At 45.3% G+C, this 23,046-nt stretch overlaps 1 protein-coding gene across 2 annotated transcripts in view; it reads left to right on the top strand.

The window, feature by feature from the left end:
* LOC148087330 (myosin-10) overlaps positions 1–22,603 on the top strand; it is a 61,665-nt gene extending 39,062 nt beyond the window's left edge. For both annotated transcript variants that reach the window (XM_087787181.1, XM_087787173.1), the window contains 27 exons: positions 1,534–1,727; positions 1,787–1,908; positions 1,958–2,027; positions 2,102–2,262; positions 2,529–2,637; positions 2,707–2,838; positions 2,904–3,110; positions 3,182–3,319; positions 3,388–3,511; positions 3,585–3,756; positions 4,038–4,250; positions 4,333–4,477; positions 5,972–6,178; positions 6,233–6,337; positions 6,421–6,573; positions 6,805–7,053; positions 7,107–7,319; positions 7,379–7,591; positions 7,777–7,938; positions 7,993–8,121; positions 9,732–9,820; positions 9,888–10,011; positions 19,465–19,554; positions 19,620–19,738; positions 20,676–20,784; positions 20,852–21,024; positions 21,365–22,603. In XM_087787181.1, coding sequence (XP_087643307.1) covers positions 1,534–1,727; positions 1,787–1,908; positions 1,958–2,027; positions 2,102–2,262; positions 2,529–2,637; positions 2,707–2,838; positions 2,904–3,110; positions 3,182–3,319; positions 3,388–3,511; positions 3,585–3,756; positions 4,038–4,250; positions 4,333–4,477; positions 5,972–6,178; positions 6,233–6,337; positions 6,421–6,573; positions 6,805–7,053; positions 7,107–7,319; positions 7,379–7,591; positions 7,777–7,938; positions 7,993–8,121; positions 9,732–9,820; positions 9,888–10,011; positions 19,465–19,554; positions 19,620–19,738; positions 20,676–20,784; positions 20,852–21,024; positions 21,365–21,509 — 4,067 coding nt within the window. In that variant the 3' untranslated portion in view covers positions 21,510–22,603. The remainder of the gene's footprint in view (positions 1–1,533; positions 1,728–1,786; positions 1,909–1,957; positions 2,028–2,101; positions 2,263–2,528; positions 2,638–2,706; positions 2,839–2,903; positions 3,111–3,181; positions 3,320–3,387; positions 3,512–3,584; positions 3,757–4,037; positions 4,251–4,332; positions 4,478–5,971; positions 6,179–6,232; positions 6,338–6,420; positions 6,574–6,804; positions 7,054–7,106; positions 7,320–7,378; positions 7,592–7,776; positions 7,939–7,992; positions 8,122–9,731; positions 9,821–9,887; positions 10,012–19,464; positions 19,555–19,619; positions 19,739–20,675; positions 20,785–20,851; positions 21,025–21,364) is intronic.
* The last annotated feature ends 443 nt before the right edge of the window (positions 22,604–23,046 follow it).

Raw genomic sequence — 23,046 nt, 5'->3', positions numbered from 1 at the left:
GACACCAGAGTTGATACTAGTTGATGTTTAATGACACCAGAGTTGATACTAGTTGATGTTTAATGACACTAGAGTTGATACTAGTTGATGTTTAATGACACCAGAGTTGATACTAGTTGATGTTTAATGACACCAGAGTTGATACTAGTTGATGTTTAATGACACCAGAGTTGATACTAGTTGATGTTTAATGACACCAGAGTTGATACTAGTTGATGTTTAATGACACCAGAATTGATACTAGTTGATGTTTAATGACACCAGAGTTGATACTAGTTGATGTTTAATGACATCAGAGTTGATACTAGTTGATGTTTAATGACACCAGAATTGATACTAGTTGATGTTTAATGACACCAGAGTTGATACTAGTTGATGTTTAATGACACCAGAGTTGATACTAGTTGATGTTTAATGACACCAGAGTTGATACTAGTTGATGTTTAATGACACCAGAGTTGATACTAGTTGATGTTTAATGACACCAGAGTTGATACTAGTTGATGTTTAATGACACCAGAGTTGATACTAGTTGATGTTTAATGACACCAGAGTTGATACTAGTTGATGTTTAATGACACCAGAGTTGATACTAGTTGATGTTTAATGACACCAGAGTTGATACTAGTTGATGTTTAATGACACCAGAGTTGATACTAGTTGATGTTTAATGACACCAGAGTTGATACTAGTTGATGTTTAATGACACCAGAGTTGATACTAGTTGATGTTTAATGACACCAGAGTTGATACTAGTTGATGTTTAATGACACCAGAGTTGATACTAGTTGATGTTTAATGACACCAGAGTTGATACTAGTTGATGTTTAATGACACCAGAGTTGATACTAGTTGATGTTTAATGACACCAGAGTTGATACTAGTTGATGTTTAATGACACCAGAGTTGATACTAGTTGATGTTTAATGACACCAGAGTTGATACTAGTTGATGTTTAATGACACCAGAGTTGATACTAGTTGATGTTTAATGACACCAGAGTTGATACTAGTTGATGTTTAATGACACCAGAGTTGATACTAGTTGATGTTTAATGACACCAGAGTTGATACTAGTTGATGTTTAATGACACCAGAGTTGATACTAGTTGATGTTTAATGACACCAGAGTTGATACTAGTTGATGTTTAATGACACCAGAGTTGATACTAGTTGATGTTTAATGACACCAGAGTTGATACTAGTTGATGTTTAATGACACCAGAATTGATACTAGTTGATGTTTAATGACACCAGAGTTGATACTAGATGATGTTTGAAGAACAATTTCTCACGTGGAGGCTTCGACACAAGAGGTTGTGATGTTTTGAAAGTGTTTATTTATTAGTTCAGCGACACATGAACTTCTGTCTACAAACACAGTTTATTCTGGTGAACTGTCACTTTAACTCAAACATGGACGTGTTGTTCTGGTCATGACGTGTCTTTAGCGGCTGCTTCTGTCTCATCCACTCACTGGACGCGTGGACGTCACTGTCACTTCATCCTCTCATCATCTTCGTCTCCTCACCAGTGGATCGCATCGTGGGCCTGGACCAGGTGGCGGGCATGAACGAGACCGCCTTCGGGTCCACCTACAAGACCAAGAAAGGAATGTTCCGGACGGTGGGTCAGCTGTACAAGGAGTCGCTGACCAAGCTCATGGCCACCCTGAGGAACACCAACCCCAACTTCGTGCGCTGCATCATCCCCAACCACGAGAAACGAGTAAGAGCGTCGAGAGGTCCTCCTCCTGCTGCCGGTGCTGACGTGATCTTCTCCTCCAGGCTGGTAAACTGGAGCCTCACCTGGTCCTGGACCAGCTCAGGTGCAATGGAGTCCTGGAGGGGATTCGTATCTGCAGACAAGGTTTCCCCAATCGCATCGTCTTCCAAGAGTTCCGCCAGAGGTGAGGAGCGTCCTCGTGTCGTCTGCAGAGCTTCATCTTCTCTCCACAGGTACGAGATCCTGACGCCCAACGCCATCCCCAAGGGTTTCATGGATGGAAAGCAAGCGTGCGAGAGGATGGTGTGTCCTTCAAACTGTGTTACGATCATCTCCTGTGTTGAAGCGTCATGTGACCTCCTCACGTCCCCGTCTAGATCCAAGCGCTGGAGTTGGATCCCAACCTCTTCCGTATCGGCCAGAGCAAGATCTTCTTCAGGACCGGAGTCCTGGCTCACCTGGAGGAGGAGAGAGACCTGAAGATCACCGACATCATCATCTCCTTCCAGTCCGTGTGTCGCGGCTTCTTGGCTCGAAAGTGAGTCGATGGACGCTGGTGTTTGCTACTGTGTCGGGGGTCAAGGTCACGCTTGGAGTTCCTCTGGAACATGAACCTTCTGGAGACGCTGACGAGAAGAACCTTGGTGTCTTTGCTCAAGAGCGTCGCTGAAGACACGTCCCTTAAAGTTGAAAAAAATTGTTTTGAAGTTGATTTATTGGTGTTTTGAAGGCACCGCAGCTGTTCCTACGCTTTTGAACGCACCATAAATGTTCTTCAGACTGATCGAGAACTTTCTCCGACAGAGCGTTTGCCAAGAAGCAGCAGCAGCTGAGCGCCTTGAAGGTCCTTCAGAGGAACTGTGCTGCGTACCTGAAGCTGCGTCACTGGCAGTGGTGGAGGCTCTTCACCAAGGTGAGCATCATTTACTCGTCACCTCAGGTGTGGAGAACTTTGATGGAAACGGCTCTGGTCTCCTCTCAGGTGAAGCCTCTGCTGCAGGTGACCAGGCAGGAGGAGGAGATGCAGGCCAAAGACGAGGAGCTGATCAAGGTGAAGGAGCGACAGCTGAAGGTGGAGAACGAGCTGGTGGACATGGAGAGGAAGCACCAACAGGTGAGAACATGCGCTGGTGCCCTCCATCAAGACCTCACCCGGCAACTCCTCTTGGACTCCATCAGCTCCTGGAGGAGAAGAACATCCTGGCGGAGCAGCTCCAGGCCGAGACGGAGTTGTTCGCCGAGGCCGAGGAGATGCGAGCTCGCCTGGCGTCGCGGAAGCAAGAGCTGGAGGAGATTCTTCACGACCTGGAGTCCCGGGTGGAGGAGGAGGAGGAGAGGAACCAGAGCCTGCAGATCGAGAAGAAGAAGATGCAGGCCCAGATCCAGGTGGAAGACCTCTTTCGTCAGAGTCTTGGATTAGAGTTAACGTCATGTATTTGTTGAAAATGTGCTTCCAGGACCTGGAGGAGCAGCTGGATGAAGAAGAAGCTGCCAGACAGAAGCTCCAGTTGGAAAAAGTCACAGCGGAGGCGAAGATCAAGAAGCTGGAAGAAGACATTGTTCTGCTCGAGGACCAAAACTCCAAGTTCCTCAAAGTAATATCATAAAAAAAACAACGGTTTTCTTTGGAAAAAACTCTTCAAGTGTCTTCTGTGGCCACCAGGAGAAGAAGCTGCTGGAGGACCGCATCGCTGAGGCCACCACGCTGCTGACGGAAGAGGAGGAGAAGGCCAAGAACCTGGGCAAGATCAAGAACAAGCAGGAGATGGTGATGGTGGACCTGGAGGGTAAGTGACCGACGGTCGTGTCCACGCGTGTCACATGACCACGTGTGTCACGTGACACGCGACCTCCGTGCAGAGCGGCTGAAGAAGGAGGAGAAGACCCGACAGGAACTGGAGAAGGTGAAGCGTAAACTGGACGCCGAGACAACCGACCTTCACGACCAGATCGTGGAGTTTCAGACGCACGTGGAAGAGATGAAGGCCCAGCTGAGCAAGAAGGAAGAAGAGCTGCTGACAGTGTTGTCCAGGTCAGTGTGTGTGTGTGTGTGTGTGTGTGTGTGTGTGTGTATGTGTGTGTGTGTGTTAGTGGCTCCAGCAGCTACACTGCCACCTTGTGGACAAGAGCAATATGGTCTTCAAGTAACTTGTAATTGTGAAGATGTTCCTCAGACCAGGCTCACACACACGTAAAGAGATGATACCATCAGTAATAATGAACTCTAACAGAATTTTATCAATGACACTTATCATTAGATGATGGATCTGAGGTCAGTTCAAGGTCATGCTCTCACGGTTGTCCTCCCACCAGGAGCGACGAGGAGTCGGTCCAGAAGAACAACGCTCTGAAGCAGGTGCGGGAGCTCCAGGCTCAGCTGGCTGAGCTGCAGGAGGACCTGGAGTCGGAGAAGATTTGCCGAAGCAAAGCCGAGAAGCTGAAGAGGGACCTGAGCGAGGAGCTGGAGGCTCTGAAGACGGAGCTGGAGGACACGCTGGACACCACGGCGGCTCAGCAGGAGCTCAGGTGTGACCTTGACCTCAGTTTGTGACTCTGAGACCGTTGTTGTTGAGTTGTCACTACAGCTAGTATTTCATTGGTGTCTCAGAACCAAGCGAGAACAGGAGGTCGCGGAGCTGAAGAAGGCCATCGAGGAGGAGACGAAGAACCACGAGGCCCAGATCCAGGAGATCAGGCAGAGACACGGCAGTGCACTGGAGGAGCTGTGTGAGCAGCTGGAGCAGGCCAAGAGAGTGAGTTGCTGCTTCACCATCGTATGTTCTCGTATGTTCTTGTACGTTCACGTATGTTCTTGTATGTTCTCGTATGTTCACGTATGTTCTTGTACGTTCACGTATGTTCTTGTACGTTCACGTATGTTCTCGTATGTTCTTGTACGTTCACGTATGTTCTTGTATGTTCTCGTATGTTCACGTATGTTCTTGTACGTTCACGTATGTTCTTGTACGTTCACGTATGTTCTCGTATGTTCTTGTACGTTCACGTATGTTCTCGTATGTTCTCGTACGTTCTCGTACGTTCTCGTATGTTCTCGTATGTTCTCGTATGTTCTCGTATGTTCACGTATGTTCTCGTATGTTCACGTATGTTCTCGTATGTTCATGTATGTTCTCGTATGTTCTCGTACGTTCATGTATGTTCTCGTATGTTCACGTATGTTCTCGTATGTTCTCGTACGTTCACGTATGTTCTCGTATGTTCTCGTATGTTCTCGTATGTTCTCGTATGTTCTTGTACGTTCACGTACGTTCACGTACGTTCACGTACGTTCTCGTATGTTCATGTATGTTCTCGTATGTTCACTTATGTTCTCGTATGTTCATGTATGTTCACTTATGTTCTCGTATGTTCATGTATGTTCTCGTATGTTCTCGTATGTTCTCGTACGTTCACGTATGTTCTCGTACGTTCACGTATGTTCTCGTATGTTCACTTATGTTCTCGTATGTTCTTGTACGTTCACGTACGTTCACGTATGTTCTCGTATGTTCTCGTATGTTCATGTATGTTCTCGTATGTTCTCGTATGTTCTCGTACGTTCTCGTATGTTCATGTATGTTCTCGTACGTTCACGTATGTTCTCGTATGTTCTCGTATGTTCACGTATGTTCTCGTATGTTCTCGTATGTTCTCGTACGTTCACGTATGTTCTCGTATGTTCACTTATGTTCTCGTATGTTCATGTATGTTCTCGTATGTTCACGTATGTTCTCGTATGTTCACTTATGTTCTCGTATGTTCTTGTACGTTCACGTACGTTCACTTACGTTCTCGTATGTTCATGTATGTTCTCGTATGTTCACGTATGTTCTCGTATGTTCACTTATGTTCTCGTATGTTCTTGTACGTTCACGTACGTTCACTTACGTTCTCGTATGTTCATGTATGTTCTCGTACCTTCACGTACGTTCACGTATGTTCACTTATGTTCTCGTATGTTCTTGTACGTTCACTTACGTTCTCGTATGTTCATGTATGTTCTCGTATGTTCTCGTACGTTCACGTATGTTCTCGTATGTTCATGTATGTTCTCGTATGTTCTCGTACGTTCACGTATGTTCTCGTATGTTCTCGTATGTTCATGTATGTCCTCGTATGTTCTCGTATGTTCACGTATGTTCTCGTATGTTCATGTATGTTCACGTATATTCTCGTATGTTCACGTATGTTCTCGTATGTTCATGTATGACACAAAGGCAAGCTGCTGATCACAGTGTGTGTCTCAGTTCAAGGCAAACCTGGAGAAGAACAAGCAGAGTCTGGAGAACGACAACAAAGAGATGGCCGGAGAGGTGAAGAACCTGCAGCAGATGAAGGTGGATTCGGAGCACAAGAGGAAGAAACTGGAGGCTCAGCTGCAGGAGTTCATGGCTCGGGCCACGGAGATGGACCGGGCGAGGGGAGACCTCTCTGAGCGCTCACACAAGCTTCAGGTAAACTGTGGCGTCTGAGGGTCAAAGGCACTGCTTGACTCTCTGCTGGTGCAGGTGGAGCTGGACAACGTGTCGCTCCTGCTGGAGGAGGCCGAGAAGAAGAACATCAAACTGGTCAAGGACGCTGAGGCTGTGGCGAGTCAACTCCAAGACACTCAGGTCCAGAAGTTACACCTGATCCCTTCATGGTTCAGGTCCTGACATCAGACTGAAGCTCTGAAGCTCTTCTTCTCTCACCTCAGGAGCTGCTGCAGGAGGACACTCGTCAGAAGCTGAACCTGGGCAGTCGAGTGCGACAGCTGGAGGACGAGAAGAACACTTTGCTGGAGCAGCAGGAGGAAGACGAGGAGGTTCGACGCAACCTGGAGAAACAGCTGCAGTCGGTCCAGGCGCAGGTGGGAGGAGCTTCTTAGCACTTAGCTTCACACACACACACACACACACACACACACACACACACACACACACACACACACACACACACACACATGAAGAGGATCAGAGAAGGAACGTTCTTCTGATGATGTTCATGTATCTTCTGCACATCATGTGTGTCATGTGTTCACATGATCGTCTCCATCACTGCTAGAACTTCGTCCAAAGGTTGACTCAAGACTCTCTTGCAGTTGTGTGAGACCAAGAAGAAGCTGGACGACGACGTCGGCGCCATGGAGTGTCTGGAGGAGATGAAGAGGAAGCTGCAGAAGGACATGGAGCTCACGGCCCAGCGCCTGGAGGAGAAGGTCATGGCCATGGACAAGATGGAAAAGACCAAGAACCGACTACAGCAGGAGCTGGAAGACCTGATGGTGGACCTGGACCACCAGAGACAGATCGTGTCCAACCTGGAGAAGAAGCAGAAGAAGTTTGACCAGGTGAGCCCGGCGAGCGTTGGCTCGTCCAGGTGATGACGGACCTGTGGCTGCAGATGTTGGCGGAGGAGAAGAACGTCTCGGCACGTTACGCTGAGGAGCGAGACCGAGCTGAAGCAGAAGCCAGGGAGAAGGAGACCAAAGCCCTGTCCATGGCCAGAGCCCTGGAAGAAGCTCTGGAGGCCAAGGAGGAGCTGGAGAGGTTCAACAAGCAGCTGCGAGCCGAGATGGAAGACCTGATGAGCTCCAAGGACGACGTGGGCAAGAACGTAGGAGACCTCCCTCCCGGCCGCCCTCGACCAGGTCCTCATGACGTCTTCTGTCTCAGGTCCACGAGCTGGAGAAGTCCAAGCGTACGCTGGAGCAGCAGGTGGAGGAGATGAGGACTCAGCTGGAGGAGCTGGAGGACGAGCTGCAGGCCACGGAGGACGCCAAGCTGCGCCTGGAGGTCAACATGCAGGCCATGAAGGCTCAGTTCGACAGAGACCTGCAGGCCAGGGACGAGCAGGGCGACGAGAAGAAGAGAGGTCTGGTCAAGCAGGTGAGACAGACGCCCATCAACACCTGAGACCATCAGAGATGTTTCACCTTCACACGAGTCACAGGAGGAAAGGGTGGACCTTCTAACATTGAACATGTTTAGATGAATCATAATACTGTCAACGACAAGTCTCAATAAAGTTGTGGTTCGAAAGAAAGTGGGTCAAAGTTGAAGTTGTGGAGCAGGTGCGAGAGATGGAGGCGGAGCTGGAGGACGAGAGGAAGCAGAGGAGTCTGGCCGTGGCCTCCAAGAAGAAGCTGGAGATGGACCTGACGGAGGTGGAGGGTCAGATCGAGGCGGCCAACAAGGGCCGGGAGGAGGCCATCAAGCAGCTGAGGAAACTTCAGGTGAGGAGAAGAAACCAAGCCAAGGATCTGAGATGATGTGAGATGTTCCTTCAGGCCCAGATGAAGGACTATCAGAGGGAGCTGGAGGACGCACGAGCCTCGCGGGACGAGATCTTCACTCAGTCCAAGGAGAACGAGAAGAAGCTCAAGAGTCTGGAGGCCGAGATCCTACAGCTGCAGGAGGTACTTGATGACATCATCACACGATGACATCATCACACGATGACATCATCACATAATGACATCATCACACGATGACATCATCACACGATGACATCATCACACGATGACATCATCACACGATGACATCATCACACGATGACATCATCACACGATGACATCATCACACGATGACATCATCACATTATGACATCATCACACGATGACATCATCACACGATGACATCATCACACGATGACATCATCACATTATGACATCATCACACGATGACATCATCACACGATGACATCATCACACGATGACATCATCACACGATGACATCATCACATGATGACATCATCACACGATGACATCATCACATGATGACATCATCACACGATGACATCATCACACGATGACATCATCACACGATGACATCATCACATTATGACATCATCACATTATGACATCATCACACGATGACATCATCACACGATGACATCATCACACGATGACATCATCACACGATGACATCATCACATGATGACATCATCACACGATGACATCATCACACGATGACATCATCACATTATGACATCATCACACGATGACATCATCACACGATGACATCATCACATTATGACATCATCACACGATGACATCATCACACGATGACATCATCACATTATGACATCATCACATTATGACATCATCACACGATGACATCATCACACGATGACATCATCACACGATGACATCATCACACGATGACATCATCACATTATGACATTATCACATTATGACATCATCACATAATGACATCATCACACGATGACATCATCACATAATGACATCATCACATTATGACATTATCACATTATGACATCATCACATTATGACATCATCACACGATGACATCATCACATAATGACATCATCACATGATGACATCATCACACGATGACATCATCACACGATGACATCATCACACGATGACATCATCACATTATGACATCATCACATTATGACATCATCACACGATGACATCATCACACGATGACATCATCACACGATGACATCATCACACGATGACATCATCACACGATGACATCATCACATGATGACATCATCACACGATGACATCATCACACGATGACATCATCACATTATGACATCATCACACGATGACATCATCACACGATGACATCATCACATTATGACATCATCACACGATGACATCATCACATTATGACATCATCACATGATGACATCATCACACGATGACATCATCACACGATGACATCATCACACGATGACATCATCACACGATGACATCATCACATGATGACATCATCACACGATGACATCATCACATTATGACATCATCACATTATGACATCATCACATGATGACATCATCACATGATGACATCATCACATTATGACATCATCACATTATGACATCATCACACGATGACATCATCACACGATGACATCATCACACGATGACATCATCACACGATGACATCATTATGACATCATCACACGATGACATCATCACATTATGACATCATCACACGATGACATCATCACACGATGACATCATCCCACGATGACATCATTATGACATCATCAGGATCACGCCGCAGCAGAGCGAGCTCGCCGTCACGCTGAGCAGGAACGAGACGAACTGGCCGACGAGATCTCCAACAGTGCGACTGGAAAGTAGGCGTCGCCGTCGCGGTGGTGAGCGATTGATTGACAGGTGTCACTGACTCACACCTGCTCTCAGGACGACACTGATGGACGAGAAGCGACGCCTGGAGGCTCGAGTCTCTCAGCTGGAGGAGGAGCTGGAGGAGGAGCAGAGCAACATGGAGGTCCTCAGTGAGCGCGTCAGGAAGTCCACGCTGCAGGTCCTTCATCCAACACACTTGTGCATCCAACACACTTGTGCATCCAACACACTTCTTCATCCAACACACTTGTACATCCAACACACTTGTACATCCAACACACTTGTACATCCAACACACTTGTGCATCCAACACACTTGTACATCCAACACACTTGTACATCCAACACACTTGTACATCCAACACACTTGTACATCCAACACACTTGTACATCCAACACACTTGTACATCCAACACACTTGTACATCCAACACACTTGTGCATCCAACACACTTGTACATCCAACACACTTGTACATCCAACACACTTGTGCATCCAACACACTTGTGCATCCAACACACTTGTACATCCAACACACTTGTACATCCAACACACTTGTACATCCAACACACTTGTACATCCAACACACTTGTACATCCAACACACTTGTACATCCAACACACTTGTGCATCCAACACACTTGTGCATCCAACACACTTGTACATCCAACACACTTGTACATCCAACACACTTGTACATCCAACACACTTGTGCATCCAACACACTTGTACATCCAACACACTTGTGAATCCAACACACTTGTACATCCAACACACTTGTGCATCCAACACACTCGTGCATCCAACACACTTGTACATCCAACACACTTGTACATCCAACACACTTGTACATCCAACACACTTGTACATCCAACACACTTGTACATCCAACACACTTGTGCATCCAACACACTTGTACATCCAACACACTTGTACATCCAACACACTTGTACATCCAACACACTTGTGCATCCAACACACTTGTACATCCAACACACTTGTGCATCCAACACACTTGTACATCCAACACACTTGTGCATCCAACACACTCGTGCATCCAACACACTTGTACATCCAACACACTTGTACATCCAACACACTTGTACATCCAACACACTTGTACATCCAACACACTTGTACATCCAACACACTTGTGCATCCAACACACTCTTACATCCAACACACTTGTACATCCAACACACTTGTACATCCAACACACTTGTGCATCCAACACACTTGTACATCCAACACACTTGTGCATCCAACACACTCGTGCATCCAACACACTTGTACATCCAACACACTTGTGCATCCAACACACTTGTGCATCCAACACACTTGTGTATCCAACACACTTGTGCATCCAACACACTTGTACATCCAACACACTTGTACATCCAACACACTTGTACATCCAACACACTTGTACATCCAACACACTTGTACATCCAACACACTCCTACATCCAACACACTTGTACATCCAACACACTTGTACATCCAACACACTTGTACATCCAACACACTTGTACATCCAACACACTTGTGCATCCAACACACTTGTACATCCAACACACTTGTGCATCCAACACACTCGTGCATCCAACACACTTGTACATCCAACACACTTGTACATCCAACACACTTGTACATCCAACACACTTGTACATCCAACACACTTGTACATCCAACACACTTGTGCATCCAACACACTTGTACATCCAACACACTTGTGCATCCAACACACTCGTGCATCCAACACACTCGTACATCCAACACACTTGTACATCCAACACACTTGTACATCCAACACACTTGTACATCCAACACACTTGTACATCCAACACACTTGTGCATCCAACACACTCTTACATCCAACACACTTGTACATCCAACACACTTGTACATCCAACACACTTGTGCATCCAACACACTTGTGCATCCAACACACTCGTGCATCCAACACACTTGTACATCCAACACACTTGTGCATCCAACACACTTGTGCATCCAACACACTTGTGCATCCAACACACTTGTGCATCCAACACACTTGTGCATCCAACACACTTGTACATCCAACACACTTGTACATCCAACACACTTGTACATCCAACACACTTGTACATCCAACACACTTGTACATCCAACACACTCCTACATCCAACACACTTGTACATCCAACACACTTGTACATCCAACACACTTGTACATCCAACACACTTGTACATCCAACACACTTGTGCATCCAACACACTTGTACATCCAACACACTTGTGCATCCAACACACTCGTGCATCCAACACACTTGTACATCCAACACACTTGTACATCCAACACACTTGTACATCCAACACACTTGTACATCCAACACACTTGTACATCCAACACACTTGTGCATCCAACACACTTGTACATCCAACACACTTGTGCATCCAACACACTCGTGCATCCAACACACTTGTACATCCAACACACTTGTACATCCAACACACTTGTACATCCAACACACTTGTACATCCAACACACTTGTGCATCCAACACACTCTTACATCCAACACACTTGTACATCCAACACACTCTTACATCCAACACACTACTTCATCCAACACACTTGTGCATCCAACACACTTGTGCATCCAACACACTCCTTCATCCAACACACTCCTACATCCAACACACTTGTGCATCCAACACACTCCTACATCCAACACACTCCTACATCCAACACACTCTTACATCCAACACACTCCTTCATCCAACACACTTGTGCATCCAACACACTCCTACATCCAACACACTCCTACATCCAACACACTCCTACATCCAACACACTCCTACATCCAACACACTTGTACATCCAACACACCCTCGTACATCCAACACACACCCGTACATCCAACACACCCTCGTACATCCAACACACCCTCGTACATCCAACACACTTGTGCATCCAACACACTCCTTCATCCAACACACTTGTACATCCAACACACTCCTTCATCCAACACACTCCTACATCCAACACACTCTTACATCCAACACACTCTTACATCCAACACACTTGTACATCCAACACACTCTTACATCCAACACACTCTTACATCCAACACACTTGTACACCCAACACACTTGTACATCCAACACACTCTTACATCCAACACACTCCTACATCCAACACACTTGTACATCCAACACACTCCTACATCCAACACACTTGTACATCCAACACACTCTTACATCCAACACACTTGTACATCCAACACACTTGTACATCCAACACACTCTTACATCCAACACACTCCTACATCCAACACACTCCTACATCCAACACACTCCTACATCCAACACACTCTTACATCCAACACACTCTTACATCCAACACACTTGTACATCCAACACACTCCTACATCCAACACACTCCTACATCCAACACACTCTTACATCCAACACACTCCTACATCCAACACACTCTTACATCCAACACACTCCTTCATCCAACACACTCCTACATCCAACACACTTGTACATCCAACACACTCCTACATCCAACACACTCTTACATCCAACACACTCTTACATCCAACACACTTGTACATCCAACACACTCTTACATCCAACACACTCCTACATCCAACACACTCTTACATCCAGCACACTCCTACATCCAACACACTCCTACATCCAACACACTCTTACATCCAACACACTCCTACATCCAACACACTCCTTCATCCAACACACGTGTGCATCCAACACACTCTTACATCCAACACACTCCTACATCCAACACACTCCTTCATCCAACACACTCCTACATCCAACACACTCTTACATCCAACACACTCCTTCATCCAACACACTCCTACATCCAACACACTTGTGCATCCAACACACTCTTACATCCAACACACTCCTTCATCCAACACACTTGTACATCCAACACACTCCTTCATCCAACACACTCCTACATCCAACACACTCCTACATCCAACACACTTGTACATCCAACACACTCCTTCATCCAACACACTCCTTCATCCAACACACTCCTACATCCAACACACTCTTACATCCAGCACACTTGTACATCCAACACACTCCTTCATCCAACACACTCCTTCATCCAACACACTCCTACATCCAACACACTCCTACATCCAACACACTTGTACATCCAACACACTCTTACATCCAACACACTCCTTCATCCAACACACTCCTACATCCAACACACTTGTGCATCCAACACACTCTTACATCCAACACACTCCTTCATCCAACACACTTGTACATCCAACACACTCCTTCATCCAACACACTCCTTCATCCAACACACTCCTACATCCAACACACTCTTACATCCAACACACTTGTACATCCAACACACTCCTTCATCCAACACACTCCTTCATCCAACACACTCCTACATCCAACACACTCCTACATCCAACACACTTGTACATCCAACACACTCTTACATCCAACACACTCCTTCATCCAACACACTCCTACATCCAACACACTTGTGCATCCAACACACTCTTACATCCAACACACTCCTTCATCCAACACACTTGTACATCCAACACGCTCCTTCATCCAACACACTCCTACATCCAACACACTCCTACATCCAACACACTTGTACATCCAACACACTCCTTCATCCAACACACTTGTACACCCAACACACTCCTACATCCAACACACTCTTACATCCAACACACTTGTACATCCAACACACTCTTACATCCAACACACTTGTACATCCAACACACTCCTACATCCAACACACTCTTACATCCAACACACTCTTACATCCAACACACTTGTACATCCAACACACTCTTACATCCAACACACTCTTACATCCAACACACTTGTACATCCAACACACTCTTACATCCAACACACTCCTACATCCAACACACTCTTACATCCAGCACACTCCTACATCCAACACACTCCTACATCCAACACACGTGTGCATCCAACACACCCTCGTTCATCCAACACACTCCTACATCCAACACACTCCTACATCCAACACACTCTTACATCCAACACACTCCTTCATCCAACACACTCCTACATACAACACACTTGTGCATCCAACACACTCCTACATCCAACACACTTGTACATCCAACACACTCCTACATCCAACACACTTGTACATCCAACACACTCTTACATCCAACACACTTGTACATCCAACACACTTGTACATCCAACACACTCTTACATCCAACACACTCCTACATCCAACACACTCCTACATCCAACACACTTGTACATCCAACACACTCCTACATCCAACACACTCTTACATCCAACACACTCTTACATCCAACACACTTGTACATCCAACACACTCGTACATCCAACACACTCCTACATCCTACACACTCTTACATCCAACACACTCCTACATCCAACACACTCTTACATCCAACACACTCCTTCATCCAACACACTCCTACATCCAACACACTTGTACATCCAACACACTCCTACATCCAACACACTCTTACATCCAACACACTCTTACATCCAACACACTTGTACATCCAACACACTCTTACATCCAACACACTCCTACATCCAACACACTCTTACATCCAGCACACTCCTACATCCAACACACTCCTACATCCAACACACTCTTACATCCAACACACTCCTACATCCAACACACTCCTTCATCCAACACACGTGTGCATCCAACACACTCTTACATCCAACACACTCCTACATCCAACACACTCCTTCATCCAACACACTCCTACATCCAACACACTCTTACATCCAACACACTCCTTCATCCAACACACTCCTACATCCAACACACTTGTGCATCCAACACACTCTTACATCCAACACACTCCTTCATCCAACACACTTGTACATCCAACACACTCCTTCATCCAACACACTCCTACATCCAACACACTTGTACACCCAACACACTCCTACATCCAACACACTCTTACATCCAACACACTTGTACATCCAACACACTCTTACATCCAACACACTTGTACATCCAACACACTCCTACATCCAACACACTCTTACATCCAACACACTCTTACATCCAACACACTTGTACATCCAACACACTCTTACATCCAACACACTCTTACATCCAACACACTTGTACATCCAACACACTCTTACATCCAACACACTCCTACATCCAACACACTCTTACATCCAGCACACTCCTACATCCAACACACTCCTACATCCAACACACGTGTGCATCCAACACACCCTCGTTCATCCAACACACTCCTACATCCAACACACTCCTACATCCAACACACTCTTACATCCAACACACTCCTTCATCCAACACACTCCTACATACAACACACTTGTGCATCCAACACACTCCTACATCCAACACACTTGTACATCCAACACACTCCTACATCCAACACACTTGTACATCCAACACACTCTTACATCCAACACACTTGTACATCCAACACACTTGTACATCCAACACACTCTTACATCCAACACACTCCTACATCCAACACACTCCTACATCCAACACACTTGTACATCCAACACACTCCTACATCCAACACACTCTTACATCCAACACACTCTTACATCCAACACACTTGTACATCCAACACACTCGTACATCCAACACACTCCTACATCCTACACACTCTTACATCCAACACACTCCTACATCCAACACACTCTTACATCCAACACACTCCTTCATCCAACACACTCCTACATCCAACACACTTGTACATCCAACACACTCCTACATCCAACACACTCTTACATCCAACACACTCTTACATCCAACACACTTGTACATCCAACACACTCTTACATCCAACACACTCCTACATCCAACACACTCTTACATCCAGCACACTCCTACATCCAACACACTCCTACATCCAACACACTCTTACATCCAACACACTCCTACATCCAACACACTCCTTCATCCAACACACGTGTGCATCCAACACACTCTTACATCCAACACACTCCTACATCCAACACACTCCTTCATCCAACACACTCCTACATCCAACACACTCTTACATCCAACACACTCCTTCATCCAACACACTCCTACATCCAACACACTTGTGCATCCAACACACTCTTACATCCAACACACTCCTTCATCCAACACACTTGTACATCCAACACACTCCTTCATCCAACACACTCCTACATCGAACACACTCCTACATCCAACACACTTGTACATCCAACACACTCCTTCATCCAACACACTCCTTCATCCAACACACTCCTACATCCAACACACTCTTACATCCAGCACACTTGTACACCCAACACACTCCTAACTCCAACACACTCTTACATCCAACACACTTGTACATCCAACACACTCTTACATCCAACACACTTGTACATCCAACACACTCCTACATCCAACACACTCTTACATCCAACACACTCTTACATCCAACACACTTGTACATCCAACACACTCTTACATCCAACACACTCCTACATCCAACACACTCTTACATCCAACACACTTGTACATCCAACACACTCTTACATCCAACACACTCCTACATCCAACACACTCTTACATCCAGCACACTCCTACATCCAACACACTCCTACATCCAACACACGTGTGCATCCAACACACCCTCGTTCATCCAACACACTCCTACATCCAACACACTCCTACATCCAACACACTCTTACATCCAACACACTCCTTCATCCAACACACTCCTACATCCAACACACTTGTGCATCCAACACACTCCTTCATCCAACACACTTGTACATCCAACACACTCTTACATCCAGCACACTTGTACACCCAACACACTCCTACATCCAACACACTCTTACATCCAACACACTTGTACATCCAACACACTCTTACATCCAACACACTTGTACATCCAACACACTCTTACATCCAACACACTCTTACATCCAACACACTTGTACATCCAACACACTCTTACATCCAACACACTCCTACATCCAACACACTCTTACATCCAACACACTTGTACGTCCAACACACTCTTACATCCAACACACTCCTACATCCAACACACTCTTACATCCAGCACACTCCTACATCCAACACACTCCTACATCCAACACACGTGTGCATCCAACACACCCTCGTTCATCCAACACACTCCTTCATCCAACACACTCCTACATCCAACACACTCTTACATCCAACACACTCCTACATCCAACACACTCCTTCATCCAACACACTTGTACATCCAACACACTCCTACATCCAACACACTCCTACATCCAACACACTCCTTCATCCAACACACTCCTACATCCAACACACTCCTACATCCAACACACTCTTACATCCAACACACTCCTACATCCAACACACTCTTACATCCAACACACTCCTACATCCAACACACTCTTACATCCAACACACTCCTTCATCCAACACACTCCTACATCCAACACACTTGTGCATCCAACACACTCCTTCATCCAACACACTTGTACATCCAACACACTCTTACATCCAGCACACTTGTACACCCAACACACTCCTACATCCAACACACTCTTACATCCAACACACTTGTACATCCAACACACTCTTACATCCAACACACTTGTACATCCAACACACTCTTACATCCAACACACTCTTACATCCAACACACTTGTACATCCAACACACTCTTACATCCAACACACTCCTACATCCAACACACTCTTACATCCAACACACTTGTACGTCCAACACACTCTTACATCCAACACACTCCTACATCCAACACACTCTTACATCCAGCACACTCCTACATCCAACACACTCCTACATCCAACACACGTGTGCATCCAACACACCCTCGTTCATCCAACACACTCCTTCATCCAACACACTCCTACATCCAACACACTCTTACATCCAACACACTCCTACATCCAACACACTCCTTCATCCAACACACTTGTACATCCAACACACTCCTACATCCAACACACTCCTACATCCAACACACTCCTTCATCCAACACACTCCTACATCCAACACACTCCTACATCCAACACACTCTTACATCCAACACACTCCTACATCCAACACACTCTTACATCCAACACACTCCTACATCCAACACACTCTTACATCCAACACACTCCTTCATCCAACACACTCCTACATCCAACACACTTGTACATCCAACACACTCCTTCATCCAACACACTTGTACATCCAACACACTCCTACATCCAACACACTTGTACATCCAACACACTCCTACATCCAACACACTCCTACATCCAACACACCCTCGTACATCCAACACACACCCGTACATCCAACACACTTGTGCATCCAACACACTCCTACATCCAACACACTCCTACATCCAACACACTTGTACATCCAACACACTCCTTCATCCAACACACTTGTACATCCAACACACTCCTACATCCAACACACTTGTACATCCAACACACTCCTACATCCAACACACTTGTACATCCAACACACACCCGTACATCCAACACCCTCGTACATCCAACACACCCTCGTACAACTGTTGGATGTGTGTACATTAGGTACATTGAGTGACAGCTCTGCTTCACAGGTTGACGCTCTGAACACGGAGTTGTCGGGCGAGCGAGGCTCCGCCCAGAAGAGCGAAAGCTCTCGCCAGCAGATGGAGCGACAGAACAAGGTTCTCCTGGTCATGTGATGATCCAGGACTTTGACACGAGTCACAATCTAACCTTTGAACTCCAGGAGCTCAAGGCCAAACTAGCCGAGCTGGAAGGATCCGTCAAGTCCAAGTTCAAGGCGTCCATCAGTGCTTTGGAGGCGAAGATCGTGCAGATGGACGAGCAGCTGGAGCAGGAGACCAAGTCAGTGATAGACAATATATTTATACGTATATATTTATACATATATATTTATATGTATATATTTAGACATATATATTTATATGTATATATTTAGACATATATATTTATTTGTATATATTTATACATATATTTATACATATATATTATACATATATATTTAGACATATATATTTATATGTATATATTTATACATATATTTATACATATATATTATACATATATATTTAGACATATATATTTATACATATATTTATACGTATATATTTATAGATATATTTATACATATATTTTATATGTATATATTTAGACATATATATTTAGACATATATATTTAGACATATATATTTATACATATATTTATACGTATATATTTATACATATATATTTATACATATATATATATATACATTTATACGTATCTATTTATACATATATATTTATACATATATATATACATTAATACATATATTTATACATATATATTTATACATATATATATACATTACTACATATATATATACATTACTACATATATTTATACATTAATACATATATTTATACATTACTACATATATTTATACATATATTTATACATTAATACATATATTTATACATTACTACATATATTTATACATTACTACATATATTTATACATATATTTATACATTAATACATATATTTATACATTACTACATATATTTATACATTAATAAATATAGTTATACATTAATAAATATAGTTATACATTAATAAATATATACATATATTTTACATGAATACATATATTTATACATGAATACATGTATTTATACTCCATATATATAAATACATGTATTCATGTATAAATACATGTATTTATTGATGCATGTATTAATGTTTAGTATAAGTATATAAGTATATAGTATATAGTATAAATACTGTATAAATGTACTTACAGAGAACGAGCCGCCGCCAACAAGCTCGTGCGTCGCTCGGAGAAGAAGCTGAAGGAGGTGATGATGCAGGTGGAGGACGAGCGTCGTCATGCCGACCAGTACAAGGAGCAGGTGAGTGACGGAGGTCAAAGGTCAGGTCAAAGGTCAGCGGCGCCTTGCTCACCGACCTCCGCCTCAGATGGAGAAATGCAACACGCGCCTGAAGCAGCTGAAGCGTCAGCTGGAGGAGGCGGAGGAAGAAGCGACGCGAGCGAACGCCTCGCGCAGGAAGTTGCAGCGCGAGCTGGACGACGCCAGCGAGGCCAGCGAGGGTCTGAGCCGCGAGGTCAACGCCCTCAAGAGCCGCCTCAGGTGAGTCCACAGGTGTCTCTGATGTTCTTGAACCCCTCCTCCTCCTCAGGTGAGTCTGGTTCTACCGGATGTTAGTTTATACTTGACTCCTCCTCCTCAGGTGAGTCTGGTTCTACCTGATGTTAGTTTATACTTGACTCCTCCTCCTCAGGTGAGTCTGGTTCTACCTGATGTTAGTTTATACTTGACTCCTCCTCCTCAGGTGAGTCTGGTTCTACCTGATGTTAGTTTATACTTGACTCCTCCTCCTCAGGTGAGTCTGGTTCTACCTGATGTTAGTTTATACTTGACTCCTCCTCCTCAGGTGAGTCTGGTTCTACCTGATGTTTCTCCTCCTCAGACGCGGCGCCACCGTCAGCAGCTTCTCCTCCGGACGCTCCGGGCGTCGACACCTGAACCTCGACGGAGCTTCAGTCGACATGTCGGACGACGACGCCGAGAGTCGAACCAGCGACTTTAACGACTCACAGGTCAACGCTGAGTGAACGACTCACGGATCAGCCTTATGTGGTCGTCACCACCAGCTGCTCCTCCTGCTCCTCCTGCTCCTGCTCCTCCTGCTCCTGCTCACATTCCTCCTCTCCTTCCTCCTCCTCTTCCACCTCCTCCTCCTCCTCTTCCTCACCCTCCTCCTCCTCCTCTCCTCCACATCTCCCTCCATCTCTTCCTCCTCCTCTTCATCACTCTTATCCTCCTCCTCCTCCTTTTCCTCCTCTTCATCACTCTTATCCTCCTCCTCCTCCTTTTCCTCCTCTTCATCACTCTTATCCTCCTCCTTCTCTTCTCCTCCTCCTCTTCATCACTCCTCTCCTCCTCCTCTCCTTACTCCTCCTCTTCCTCCTCCTCCTCCTCCTCATCACTCTTATCCTCCTCCTTCTCTTCTCCTCCTCCTCTTCATCACTCCTCTCCTCCCTCCTCCTCCTCCTTCTCCTCTTCCAGCTCCTCCTCCTCCTCTTCATCACTCTTATCCTCCTCCTTCTCCTCCTCTTCATCACTCTTATCCTCCTCCTTCTCTTCTCCTCCTCCTCCTTCTCCTCCTTTTCATCACTCTTATCCTCCTCCTTCTCTTCTCCTCCTCTTCCTCCTCCTCTTCATCACTCCTCTCCTCCTCCTCTCCTTACTCCTCCTCTTCCTCCTCCTCCTCATCACTCCTCTCCTCCTCCTCTCCTTACTCCTCCTCTTCCTCCTCCTCTTCATCACTCTTATCCTCCTCCTTCTCTTCTCTTCATCACTCCTCTCCTCCCTCCTCCTCCTCCTCCTGTGTCTCTGCTCAGCTTGTGAAGGAAAATGTAATTTTAGGTAAAAAGTTCTTTTTGTTCAGAAAAGAACAAACTTGACTGAAGGTCAGCGCGACCTTCAGGTGACCTTTGAACTCTTCGCTTCATCTCACGATCGACTGAAGGACAAACTCACCTCGTGTCTCTCGCACTTGTCGATAAAGTTGAAGTTGAATCACCATGACGACGACAACTTCCTGCTTCATATCAACATCTGCTGGTTTGGTTTGAACTTTGACCCTCGACTTGTTGACGATAATGTTTGTTCTTTTGTAAAATGAAAATAAATCATATTCATCGCGTCCGTCGAGTCATTTTGAATGAAATGAAAACAAATTTAAATACAAATGAATGTATAAAATATTCAAATCAATAAGATGAACAAACATCAATCATTTACGCTGATGAGACTCGATCTGATCGATTAGTCATGTCTGGCGTGAGCAGCTGAGTCTGAACTTCATCTTCGCTCATGATTGGCTCCTGTGGTTCTTGGCTCCTCCCATCACTGATCCGTGTCCATCATCATCTCACCTGTCGCTCACCTGTCACTCACCTGTCACTCACCTGTCACTCACCTGTCGCTCACCTGTCACTCACCTGTCAAAGAGGAGTTGCTGACAATGACAACCTTGTTTGTATCTTTGATGCTGGATTCAGTTTCTGTCTGTAAGAACTTTAGTTCTTTTGTTCCAGGTTTGAATGTTGACTTTGATCAGCGACTGTTTCAGTTCATTATTCAAGA

This window comes from Callionymus lyra, chromosome 1 (genome assembly GCF_982586985.1).
Source record: "Callionymus lyra chromosome 1, fCalLyr1.hap1.1, whole genome shotgun sequence".
NCBI lineage: Eukaryota > Metazoa > Chordata > Actinopteri > Syngnathiformes > Callionymidae > Callionymus > Callionymus lyra.
The sequence above is the reverse complement of the archived record's forward strand: the minus strand, read 5'-3'. Positions and strand labels throughout refer to the sequence as shown.